At 46.5% G+C, this 11,085-nt stretch overlaps 1 protein-coding gene across 6 annotated transcripts; it reads left to right on the forward strand.

Annotated features, from left to right (window-relative positions):
- The first annotated feature begins 1,331 nt into the window (after positions 1-1,331).
- On the forward strand, positions 1,332-9,141 carry TMEM14C (transmembrane protein 14C). 6 transcript variants are annotated; one of them, XM_025444613.3, is made up of 7 exons: positions 1,362-1,487; positions 2,478-2,537; positions 2,660-2,727; positions 3,047-3,123; positions 4,127-4,228; positions 7,647-7,734; positions 8,646-9,141. In XM_025444613.3, exons 3-7 carry the CDS (start codon positions 2,705-2,707, stop codon positions 8,698-8,700), a joined length of 345 nt encoding a protein of 114 aa, XP_025300398.1. In that variant the 5' UTR covers positions 1,362-1,487; positions 2,478-2,537; positions 2,660-2,704; the 3' UTR covers positions 8,701-9,141. The 6 variants fall into 6 exon arrangements, with proteins under 6 accessions (XP_025300387.1, XP_025300398.1, XP_048961997.1 ...); XM_025444602.3 differs by lacking the exon at positions 2,478-2,537 and having other exon boundaries at positions 1,332-1,487; XM_049106040.1 differs by lacking the exon at positions 2,478-2,537 and having other exon boundaries at positions 1,375-1,482.
- Positions 9,142-11,085: the final 1,944 nt, after the last annotated feature.

An 11,085-nucleotide genomic window follows, 5' to 3' on the forward strand; every position in this document is an offset into this window, starting at 1 on the left:
TATTTATTCTTGAGAGACCGGGAGAGGCAGAGACACGGGCAGAGGGAGAACCAGGCTCCAGCGGGGAGCTTGATGTGGGACTCCATCCCAGGACCCCAGGACCACGACCTGAGCCGAAGACAGATGCTCAACCACTGAGCCACCCAGGTGCCCCTGGAAAGTTTATATTTGAGACTGTACGAGCTGCAATTTCCTTCTTCCACTCAGGATTGTATCTGTTAAGATTTATCTATGTCGATTCTTGTAGGAGATGAAGGAGAGAGCCGTCAAGGATAAACACCCAAATTTTGGTGTGTGGCAACTGAGTGATCGTGCAGGAAATGTAAGGAAGAGAGCAGATCGGGAGTGGGAAAAGAATCACGTTTTGTGAATCCTGGGGCATACAGAGGTAGCAGGAAATTAGATTTAACTGACCTCTTCTCCTCCCTTAAGATGCTGCTCAAGTAAACACCCCAAGTCACACACTGTCTGGCTTGTGGCCACCGTCTCTGCAGCAAGAAAGCAGCTGTCAGCATTGCAGGCAAACCCCTGACCTGCCAGAGTGACAGTCGTCCTGGAGGGCATGCCCCCGGCTTACCCCAGGCCCGCCGGCTAGAGGGTGTTTCAGAGCCCATCCTCGGGTGCCCTTGTCTCTTAACCGTGGCCTCCACCCTCAAGCGTGCCGCAGATCGCGATGCTTCTTGCAAGACCCGACTCAAATCCTAGGCTGCAGGGAGGTTTCTGGCGAGCCACACTTCCTAGCTCAGCCCAGTCGGAGCTGACTCCACGGGACTCAGGGGGCGGAGCGCGAGTCCCCGCCCCAGACCCGGCTCCGCCTCCGAGACGCATGCGCGACTCCTCCCCCAAACCCCTCCCCATGTGCCTCGCGTACCCGGGGCGCATGCGCGCGCCGCGACTCCTCCCCAAGCCCCGCCCCATGTGCCTCGCGCACTGGGACGCATGCGCGCGCCTCAAACTCCGCCCCTCGTGCCCCGCCCCTTGCGCCTCACCTACCCGGGGCTTTTGCGCCCGCCGCGACCCCGCCCCTCGAGCCCCGTTCCAAGCGCCTCGCCTCCCCAGGACGCATGCGCGTCCGCCGCGACTCCGCCCCGCGAGCCCCGCCCCATGCGCCTCGCTTCCCCGGGACGCATGCGCGCGCCGCCACTGTGCCCCGCGAGCCCGCCCCATGCCCCTCTCCTCTCTGGGACGCACGCGCGCGCCGCGACTCCGCCCCCCGAGCCCCACCCCATGCGCCTCGCCTCCCCGGGACGCCTGCGCGCGCCGCGACTCCGCCCCCCCCGAGACCCACCCCTTGCGCCTCGCCTCCCCGGGACGCATGCGCGCGCCGCGACTCCGCCCCTGGAGCCCGGCTGCCTGCTCGCCCCGCCCCACGTTCCGCCCTGCCCTCGGGACGCAGAGCGGGCGGCGGCGTTTCCGGCGGGACCGTCGCTCGCGTCTCACGTCTGCGCGCCCTCGTCGCCCGGTGCAGGCCGCCGCGCAGCGGTTCGGTACTTGGGGGTTTATGTTATCTTGTGCCTCTTAGACCTTTGGGGGTTAGCTAAGGGGCTTTGCTGTCGCCCAGTGCTCGTCCCCCGGGTCCGGCAGGGCCTTCAGGCTGCGTCATGGTCGCCCTTCTCGTCGCGCATGTTTTGCTTTCCTTAAAATAGGCCGTGAATCCTGCAGGAGCCCTGAGCTCCTGGGACAGCTGCTTTGCAGATGCAGCGTGGTGGCGATGGTTGCCCGGGGATTTTACCGCTCCAGCTCGGTGCTACTTGGAATTCCTGGCCGGCACAGTTCCAAGCGCCCCTGGCCCCACAGTTAAAAACTTCAGTGTGAATTGCTTTCACGCTGAGCCCTCACTGGCCACCAAATGCATTTCTTTGAGATAAAGCAGGAGTCATTCCCTACTTCGCCACGAGCCAAGTGTCCCACGTTGTGACCTGGGCTTCCCTGCATTTTAGCCCCTCACCGGCCTCTGTCTAACAAGAAGTGTGATTTGGATTCGAAAGCTTTGCAGATGTTGAGTATTGCAGTAATTCGGTGCTTTGGGGAAGGGCGGGAAAAGGGGGCAATTAAAATAGGTGAATCCAGGGCACAGGAGAGACTTAGTTTCTGATTCAGTAGTCAGTTGGTTAGCTGATGAAAAGGTGAACGCCTTACCTGGGCGGGGCCGGTCAGCGCTTTTTGTTGAGTCTCCTGTAGGCCTGTGTTGTTAGAATGAAGGTTATTACCAGAACGGTTGGTGTCTGCTCAGCTTTTATATGTGCCAAGCACACTCTCTCTCTCTCTTTTTTTTTAAGAGTTTATTTATTTATTTGATAGAACACAACAAGCAGGGGGAGGAGGAGAAGCAGACTCTCCAGTAAGCAGGGAGCCCGAGGCAGGGCTGGATCCAGAACCCCGGGCTCATGACCTGGGCCAAAGGCAGACGCTTCACTGACCAAGCCCACCCCCCCACCCCCAGCACTTTTACTTATTGCACCGTTTGACGCCCACAGGAGCCCTAGGAAGTTTGTACCATACTTATCCTCACAGTACAACGAAGGAAGCTAAGAGAGGTTGGGAGCTAGCCCGTTACTTCTTAGCTACTACAGGGTGGAGCTGGAACTTCTACCTGCTTCCTTCTGGGTGCTAGAGAGCCGTGCTCGTAACCACCTCTGATCCAGCCCCTCCTCGGCAGGTGCAGGCCTCGTACTCTGCTGTCTGGTCAGAGTGAAGGAGAACGATGCAGAAGGACTCTGGCCCACTGTAAGTACAGTGAATGGGAGGGGAAATAGCCAGGAACGTCTCAAAACCAGAGCTTTCCTTATCTGAAGAGGGCCCTACGAGTAGACTGCTGGGCAGCATAGGGTATGGGAGGGTGGACATGTAGGCCAGGGACCTGGGTTTGAATCCCTAGCCTCTGGCATGCCTAGGGGGCAAGTCACCTAACCTCTGAGATCTATCTTCATTTGTGCAGTGATAGGGCTGTTCTGGAATGATGATGCTTCAGTCCAATTCTGTCATTGGTTTTTGTTTTGTTTTTTTAGACCTGGTTGGCACTGATTTCTTACTTGTTCATTTTCAGAGTGCCTATACACTGGATTGGCTTTGGTTATGCGGCGCTGGTTGCTTCTGGTGGGATCATTGGCTATGCGAAAGCAGGTACGGTGTGTAGCTATTTAACCTCTTAAGATTTTCACATTGTTGCTGGTAAAGAGAGTCCTCAGGGTCCCCAGAGTGCAGTCTTTTTTGAGTCAAGTTTGCCTTAAGCTCCTTAGCTTGAGTGCAGGCTTCTCGTGCATCCCTTAAGCTCCTCCTGCACTTGCTTTTCGGTTATCTGGTGGACCGGAGTCAGGCTTCTTGTCTGCTGACTTGGTCTTGGCTTCTTTATCTAAAGCTGCTGGGCAGGGTCGTAGTAGGTTGTTGTTATCATTGACCACCACACATCAGCCTTGACCCCAGAGTGTCATCCATGCCCTTGAAGTAGGAAAAACCTTTTTTGAAGTCTCCTCGTTAGACTTAAGTCTTTCTACCTCCTTTCTAGCCTGTATCCCTACTCCAACACACAGACACACACCAGATTCCCATTCTCCAAAAAAGATTTTATTTATTTATGACTATTTAAAAAAAAAAAAACTCATTGGCCCTATTGCCCTCTCCTTTCTCGCAATTTGCCTGAGGTCCTGCCTATGAACAAGTCTAGCTCTTGGCAGGTTAGTCAGGCCAGGTTAGGAGCCCTTTTCTCCGTAGATGGAAGCATCTGTCTATTAAGGAGGAATATTTATGATATTACACTACTTTCTTTGTAAAATAGCAAGCTCCCCAAAACATTTTCATGCAATTTCTCCTTTCTCGCAATTTGCCTGAGGTCCTGCCTATGGACAAGTCTAGCTCTTGGCAGGTTAGTCAGGCCAGGTTAGGAGCCCTTTTCTCCCTAGATGGAAGCATCTGTCTATTAAGGAGGAATATTATGATATTACACTACTTTCTTTGTAAAATAGCAAGCTCCCCAAAACATTTTCATGCTTGGGAGCTCTTTGGTTATGAGCTGTGTTGAGATTAATTCTTTCCTAATTTACTCTGTAGGGAAAGGAAATTTGGTGAATTCTGTTCATGAAATGAGTGTCTGACATTATAACACAGGACTCTGTTTGCTTCCTCACAGGTAGTGTCCCATCACTGGCTGCTGGGCTGTTTTTTGGTAGTTTAGCAGGCCTGGGTGCTTATCAGCTGTCTCAAGATCCGAGGAACATTTGGGTTTTCCTAGGTATGTCAGTGTCACTGTCTCCCTGGTATAATTACGTATCCAGGATACTCTAACAAAAGGCTCTGGTTTGGTGGAATGTGGCAGGTTCTTTGCAAGAAGACAGTTTTACTACTACTGTTCAGTGCTAGGGAAGTTTTAAAATTGGGGGTAGGGGAAGTTGTGCTGGTTTATGTTTATTTTCTGTGTGCAAAATGTGGAAAGGTTTTCATGCTTCATAAATTTAGATTTAGCCAACGATATTAATAATAAACTTGTACAAGGCAAGTATATGTCTCTTAATCATTATGATTGCCCATTGAAGACTGTATGCTTGAGCATTACCAGAGGATCACATGTCAGGGTTAGGTTTGCATCAATATTGCATTTTTCACATTTGAAAATCATTTATTAGCCCTTTAGCGCTAATCTGAATGTGTGGCATAGGCCTTGCCTTCAAGGAGCCTTTGCCTTGACTGACTTGAAACATGAGTCTGTGGGGCTGCCGGAGTCCCCTGTGAGCAGCACAGATGGGGAGGAGCACCAGGAAGGAAGATTACTTCTTATCAGGGTGGCTTTGGGTGCATTTTTATTGAGCTCCACCCATGTTTCAGACATTGCACTGGGAATATGGGCCTCACTGTCTCGACAAACCCGCAGAGCCAGAACTCCTATAGTTTTGGCCTTTATAAGGGTGGTGGGGAGAACAAGCATGTTAACAGTGGTTTGCAGGAGTTGGCACGGGCTGAGAAGGGAGAGGTCAGCAATGGCTGATGGGATGTGCTGGGGAAGAGGGAGGTGCCCAGCCCTCAGCTCTGCCTCCCAGCTCCTGCACTCAAGCTCCTGAATGACTTTCAGACTTGTTTTTTCTCATTTCTGACTGCACTATGAGCAAATGACCTCACTGCCTACTTGAAGAACACAGTCATTACATGGCGCAGTATGCCATCAATGTCCATGCCTTCTGCTGTGCTTTTTCTCTCCTCTCCAAGGCCTGTCCCTCCATCCAGGCTTTGAATCTCTCCTCCTCCACCTTCTGGAGTGTTATCACTGGTGAAGATGCCATCTCTTACTTGGAATCCACCCTGTTGATGGGTCCCTCCTCATGTTCACATGTGTCCTCTCACCCGTTAAAGAGAACAGGACCTCTCGTGACCCTACTTCCTTCTCCACTTGCCACCCTTCTTCCTCTGTAGAAACTTCTCTAAAATAATCCGTTAATTTGTTTTTATTTCCTTTCATCTCACTTTCTCGACTCGTTCATTCCATTTTTGTTTCCTTTGTCCATGAAAATAGCTTTCCCTGATTGTGCCAGTGACCTGGATTTTTCAGAATCCAGTGTATATTTTTTTAAGATTTGGAGTGAGCAAACGTGCAAGTGAGGGAAAGAACAGAGGGAGAGGGAAGAGAGTATCTCAAGGAGACTCCCTGTTGAGCATGGAGCCTGACATGGGGCTTGATCCCAGGACCCGGAGATCATGATCTGAACCAAAATCAAGAGTTGGGTGCTCAACCAGCTGAGCTACCCAGGTGCCCCTGCAGTGTACATCTTTCAATCCTCATTTGAGTTGGCCTGTTAACTTTCTCAGCATAGTATACCAATCCATTTTCCACTCTATTTTCCTTTTTTTTTTTTTTTCTTTTTTGTTGACCCATCTTCCTTTTCGGCCATTAAATGTTGAAGTTCTTAAGACCTGGCTCATTTTTTGTTTGTTTAAGATTACTTACTTGAGAGCAAGCGAGCACGTCGGTCTGCTTATGTGAGCAGGGGGGGAGAGAGAGAATCCTAAGCAGATTCCTGCTGAGTGTGAATTGTGAGGTGGGGCTCAGTCTCACGACCCTGAAATCATGATCTGAGCCACAATCAAGAATGGATGCTTAACCAGCTGAGCCACCCAAGCTTCCCAAGATCTGGGTCTCTTTATCTTCATACCCTCTTGCTGGGCTCATTGCAGCCCAGGCCTTAAATTACAATTGAAACAGGTAATAGATACACAGATGGATCTCTCCTCCAGGCTTTACTCTTATATATACAGTTGTGTGCTTGACATCTTTTATCTGTTGTCTCAAGGCATCTGCCCAAACCTGACTTCTGTCCTCACATACATTGGTCTTCAGGGTTCTCCATCCATTTGGGTCTTGCTCTCTCCTCTTCCATCTTCATATTTCATTCATCAGTGAGTTCTATTGGTACTAACCTCCAGCACATATCCTAAATTGTCCCCTTCTCTGTCTGCATGGCCACCATCCTCATCCCATTTATCTTGGTATTTTGCCTGCATTCCTGAGGAAGTTTATTAATAGGTATCCCTACATGCTCTAGTTTCCCTGCAGTTTGTTCTTCATGCAAAAGCTAGAATTTTGTTTTTACAGTTCATGTGTCCCTCTGCCTGATATCTTATAATGGCTTCTCATTGCTCTGAGGATGAGGACCACTGTCCATGCTCTGAGGTCTGGCCCCTCTTCTGCACTAGCTGTATTTTAGCCTTCAGTTTCCTCTCCCCACAAGGCCCCATGTGTATTATTCCCTCAATTTGCAATGTGCTTTCTTACCCCTTTAGCTCATTCACTCCTACTTTTCAGATCTTGGCTTGATCTTCACTTCCTCAGCAAATTTCTTTCCTGACTTTCCTGAACAGGCTAGATTCCCTGCTTAGACACCTTTTATTTTTTAAAAGATTTCATTTATTTGAGAGAGCGAGTGAGCATGCGTGTGATCTCAGGCAGAGAGAGAGGGAGAAGCAGGCTCCTTGCTAAGCAGGGAACCTTAATCAGGACTTGATCCCAGGACCCTGGGACCACGCCCTGAGCCGAAGGCAGGCACTTAACTGACTAAGCCACCCAGGTGCCCCTAGAGACCTTTTTTGATGATAGTTTGTCCTCTAACACCTGGTGCAATGCATGGCATATAATAGGTATTTTAACAACTGTTGAGTAGAAGAGCAGACAGCGTAAATACATCAGCAAGAAATAGGGGGGGAAAAAGGGAAGAAAAAAAAAGACCTATGGCAAATTTGGAGAAGACTGGGATGCCTGGGTGGCTCAGCGATTGAGCGTCTGCCTTCAGCCCAGGGTGTGATCCTGGGGTCCCAGGATTGAGTCCTGCATTGGGCTCCTTGCAGGGAGCCTGCTTCTCCCTCTGCCTGTGTCTCTGCCTCTCTCTCTCTGTGCATCTCATGAATAATAAATAAAATCTTTAAAAAAAAAAAAAAAAGATGGGGGAAGCCTCTGGCTGAAGAGTGGTGAAAGGTGAGGCCGAGAAGGCCGCTTGGTCCGGACGCTGAGCGCCTTACGTACCAGTGTTTGTGTTAGCCTGGTGGCGCTGCCCCAGCCCGGGGAAGGAGATGGTGTGAGACGGGGTCTGGCCCTTGAACGGGGGTAGGGCTGATTCTCCTGCATACAACACGAAATGATCTTTGATTCTTCTTATCTTTCACATCAGCTACCTCTGGAACCCTGGCTGGCATTATGGGAATGAGGTTCTACCACTCTGGAAAATTTATGCCTGCGGGCTTAATCGCAGGTGCCAGGTATTTTCTGTTTTCTTGCTGTTCTTCACTACTGAGGAGTTTAGTTTAAGGTCCCAAATAGTTTGTATGTTCAGGAATTTACTTGTTCTGGCGTACCTGATGCTAGGCATCATTGAAATCATTTAATTCACACACAGGATTAAATGCAGAAACAGTAGTTGACTTAATGCCAAAACGAAGTAACTGTATTCATGACTCTGTTCTCACATTTGTGGTCTGGTCCATCCTGGCTCCGGCCTACAGTGGAAGGAGCTTCATGCAAAGCCATGACTCTGGCTCTTTCTGTGACTTTCAGCATGAGTTCCATATTTCCTAGCTGTGTGGGCATCTTTCATTGAAAATTTTGCTAAAAGGGAATTTTGATTAAACCTTGCTATCTAAGTTTGGTTATAAAACTTGAACCAGATTGTTTAAAAAAATATATATATATATTAAGTATAACGAAGTTACTCTGAGGGCAGATTTTTTAAGCATCTGTCTGGAAGAAGATTGCTTACCTGACTTTGATCATAGTTATGATGCTGTCAAGCATTGTGCTTTATGGTCAGCGTAGACCACGGTCAAAAGTGGTGAATTGGAGGCTGGAAATCTACCATTATGTGGCTCTGTGACCCTGGAGGGACCTTGGTCTTCCCATCCTTCAGTTTGCTCATCTCTTTGAATTATCGGCTGTTAGATTAGGAACTTCGACTCACATGTACAATTTTAAGGCAAGTGGAGTGTGAGACTGCCCCTCGGCACGTAATTTCTTTGGTACTTCCAGGAGTGGAGGTTCACCTGTGCCTGCTGTGCCTTGGCATCTCCTCACCATGTAGTTGTGGAGGACCTACAGTTTTAGGTTCTTGAAAAAAAAGTCAAGTGCCTGTTCTGTCCTTTACCTGATGTTTTTTGTTTATGTTTCTTTTGAACAGTTTGCTGATGGTCGCCAAACTTGGAATTAGTGTGTTGAATAAACCCCATCAGTAGTAGCTATGTCCCAGCTTGGACTCATGAAGAATTTTAAAACTTCTACTATTTTTAGTGTATTAAGAGAAACAAGTATTCTGACATTTTACTTAAAACAAAAAAATAACATTGAACTTCCAGGAGAAGAAATCAGTCATTATCATTACAACCTTAAAGAGGTGGGTGGTATGTAACCTGAGAGCTTCTTCTTATACTCTCATAAAGTTTGATTCTTATACATGATGTTGTCTCTTCTTTCTGTATCTATAGGTAAAGCCTCAAGGGGTAAAATGTTAGGTATCAACATTGAGGGCCCTGAAACCCCATGCCCTACTCAGAACAGTGAAAAAAGTCTCTTAGGAGCTTTAGGATTTCTGTTCTTTGGCTCATTTTAGAGCACAGATCTACCTGGAAAGAATGTCAAATGAAATATTGAAAATAAAGTTTACTGTAAGTAATGTTTTCCATGGTGTCTTTGTGTTGCCAGAGCTGTCTAGAACATAGAATGAGATGTGAATAGTAGGAAGCTGTAGGAATGTGAAAGTGTTCTGTTAATATTTTATTTAGTAATTAACAATTTTGAATAATTTAAGGGCCAAGGAAAATTACTTATGATTTTGCATTGCACTGAAGCTTGTTTTAAAAAATGATCCTTAGGATTTCTAAGATTAGGACTCTATAACCAAAAAAGGAAGAAAAAATGAAAATGTGGTTAATTAACTAATCTATAAATCTGAAACTAAAATAGCCTCTGAAACTTGAATTGCCTGGTTTGGTCTCTACACACATTAATTGGATATTGACACGTTTTCACTTCACTTTCTTTTTTTTTCTTTCTTTTTTTTTTCTCTTTTTTTTTTCCTTTTTTTTCCTTTTTTCCTTTTTTTTCCTGTTTTTTTTCTTTTTTTTTCTCACTTTCTTTTCAGCATTGAGTGTTATTAACTCCTGCTCAAACTAAACTCACTTTAGCTTCCTCCTATTTAAAAAGAAAAGGGTTATTTGCTCCTTACCTTTTCCCTAACTGGTATTGGTTGGATTTATAATTCAAACACTTATTAATCAAGTTTATATGTTTTCTTAAATTGCTTGAAAGGAGCCCTGATTTTCTCATCCTTGTTTTATGTGACATGGTTTTGACATGACTGCCTTGGCCTATTCTTAAACTGTAATGCCCGGAGCTCTGCACAAGTTTGGTAAGTTTGGTGTGACCAGGGTGGTGTATTCTAGACCATATATTTTTCTTAATACAGCTAGGATCAAAATTAGATTTTTGGTTAGCCTCATCACAGCAGTAACTCATTAAATGGTTTGGTCTACTGAGACTTCAGGTCTTTTTCTTGCATATGCTATTAATAATAACTACTCCCAGGTAGGAGATGGTTGGTCCTTGATGTCACATACTTGCAAATAATTGATTAAGTTCAAATGTTCCAGAGTTCCTGGAAGAGTCAGTAATTACCTTTTATCATGTAGTTGTACCAAATTCATGGTTTAAATTAAAAGGACAAATCCATTTACAAATAGGTCATTGGCATGTAGTATGACTTCATGCTCTGGTGAATCAGATTATTATGAACTTCTTAAACATTAGTATCATATAGTCTGAAAGGAAAAGGAAAATGGACAAAGAAAATCAAGTAGGCAGAACATTGTATTATATCTTTTTGGTATTTTAAAAGCTGATTTTTATGGAAACGTGTTTAGGAGAAAAACAACTGGTTATAGTTAGTGTTACAAAGGCCGGAACACCACAGGTGGCCTGGGTGTTCTTCAGCACAGAGAAGAGCGGTCTGTGCATTATCTGTGTTCACAGAGCTCACCTCCGTCTTTTTTGTTTCTTTTTTAAGATTTTATTTATTTATTCATGAGAGACAGAGAGGTAGACATAAGCAGAGGGAGAAGCATGGAGCCCAGTGTGAAACTCAATCCCAAGACTCCAGGATCACAACCTGAGCCAAAGCAGACGCTCAACTGCTGACCCACCCAGGCATCCCTGACTTCTGTCTTTATGCTTTTTTTCCCCAAACCCTGCTGTGTGAGGACCAGGTAGAAGTGAACGTTAGTTCTGACTTCTTGTTCCTCAGGTGTTTGAATCAACTGAACTATAAGAGCAGAGGTACTAGAAAAGATTAAACAAAAAAGCAATAGTCATTTTATTTTAATTCATCAGATGCATTTTAGGTTTTCAGCCTTTCTGTGATCATCTTGATAAATAGCTACTGAAAGTATTCTGCTTAAATGTTAAATGTATTTAATAATCCTTGACGGGTCACCTGAATGGCTCAGTTGGTTAAGTGTCTGCTCAATCATGATCTCGTGGTGATCTCAGGATTTTGAGAACAGCCCCACCACACCCAGCTCTGTGCTGGGCATGGAGCCTACTTGAGATTCTCTCTCTCCCTCTGC

This window comes from Canis lupus, chromosome 35 (genome assembly GCF_003254725.2).
Source record: "Canis lupus dingo isolate Sandy chromosome 35, ASM325472v2, whole genome shotgun sequence".
NCBI classification, from domain to species: Eukaryota; Metazoa; Chordata; class Mammalia; order Carnivora; family Canidae; genus Canis; species Canis lupus.

Coding starts and splice junctions, on each gene's coding strand:
- TMEM14C (XM_025444602.3), top strand. CDS start 2,705: ATGCAGAAGGACTCTGGCCCACT. Junction 2,728..3,046: donor CAGAAGGACTCTGGCCCACT/GTAAGTACAGTG, acceptor GTTCATTTTCAG/AGTGCCTATACACTGGATTG. Junction 7,735..8,645: donor GGCTTAATCGCAGGTGCCAG/GTATTTTCTGTT, acceptor TCTTTTGAACAG/TTTGCTGATGGTCGCCAAAC.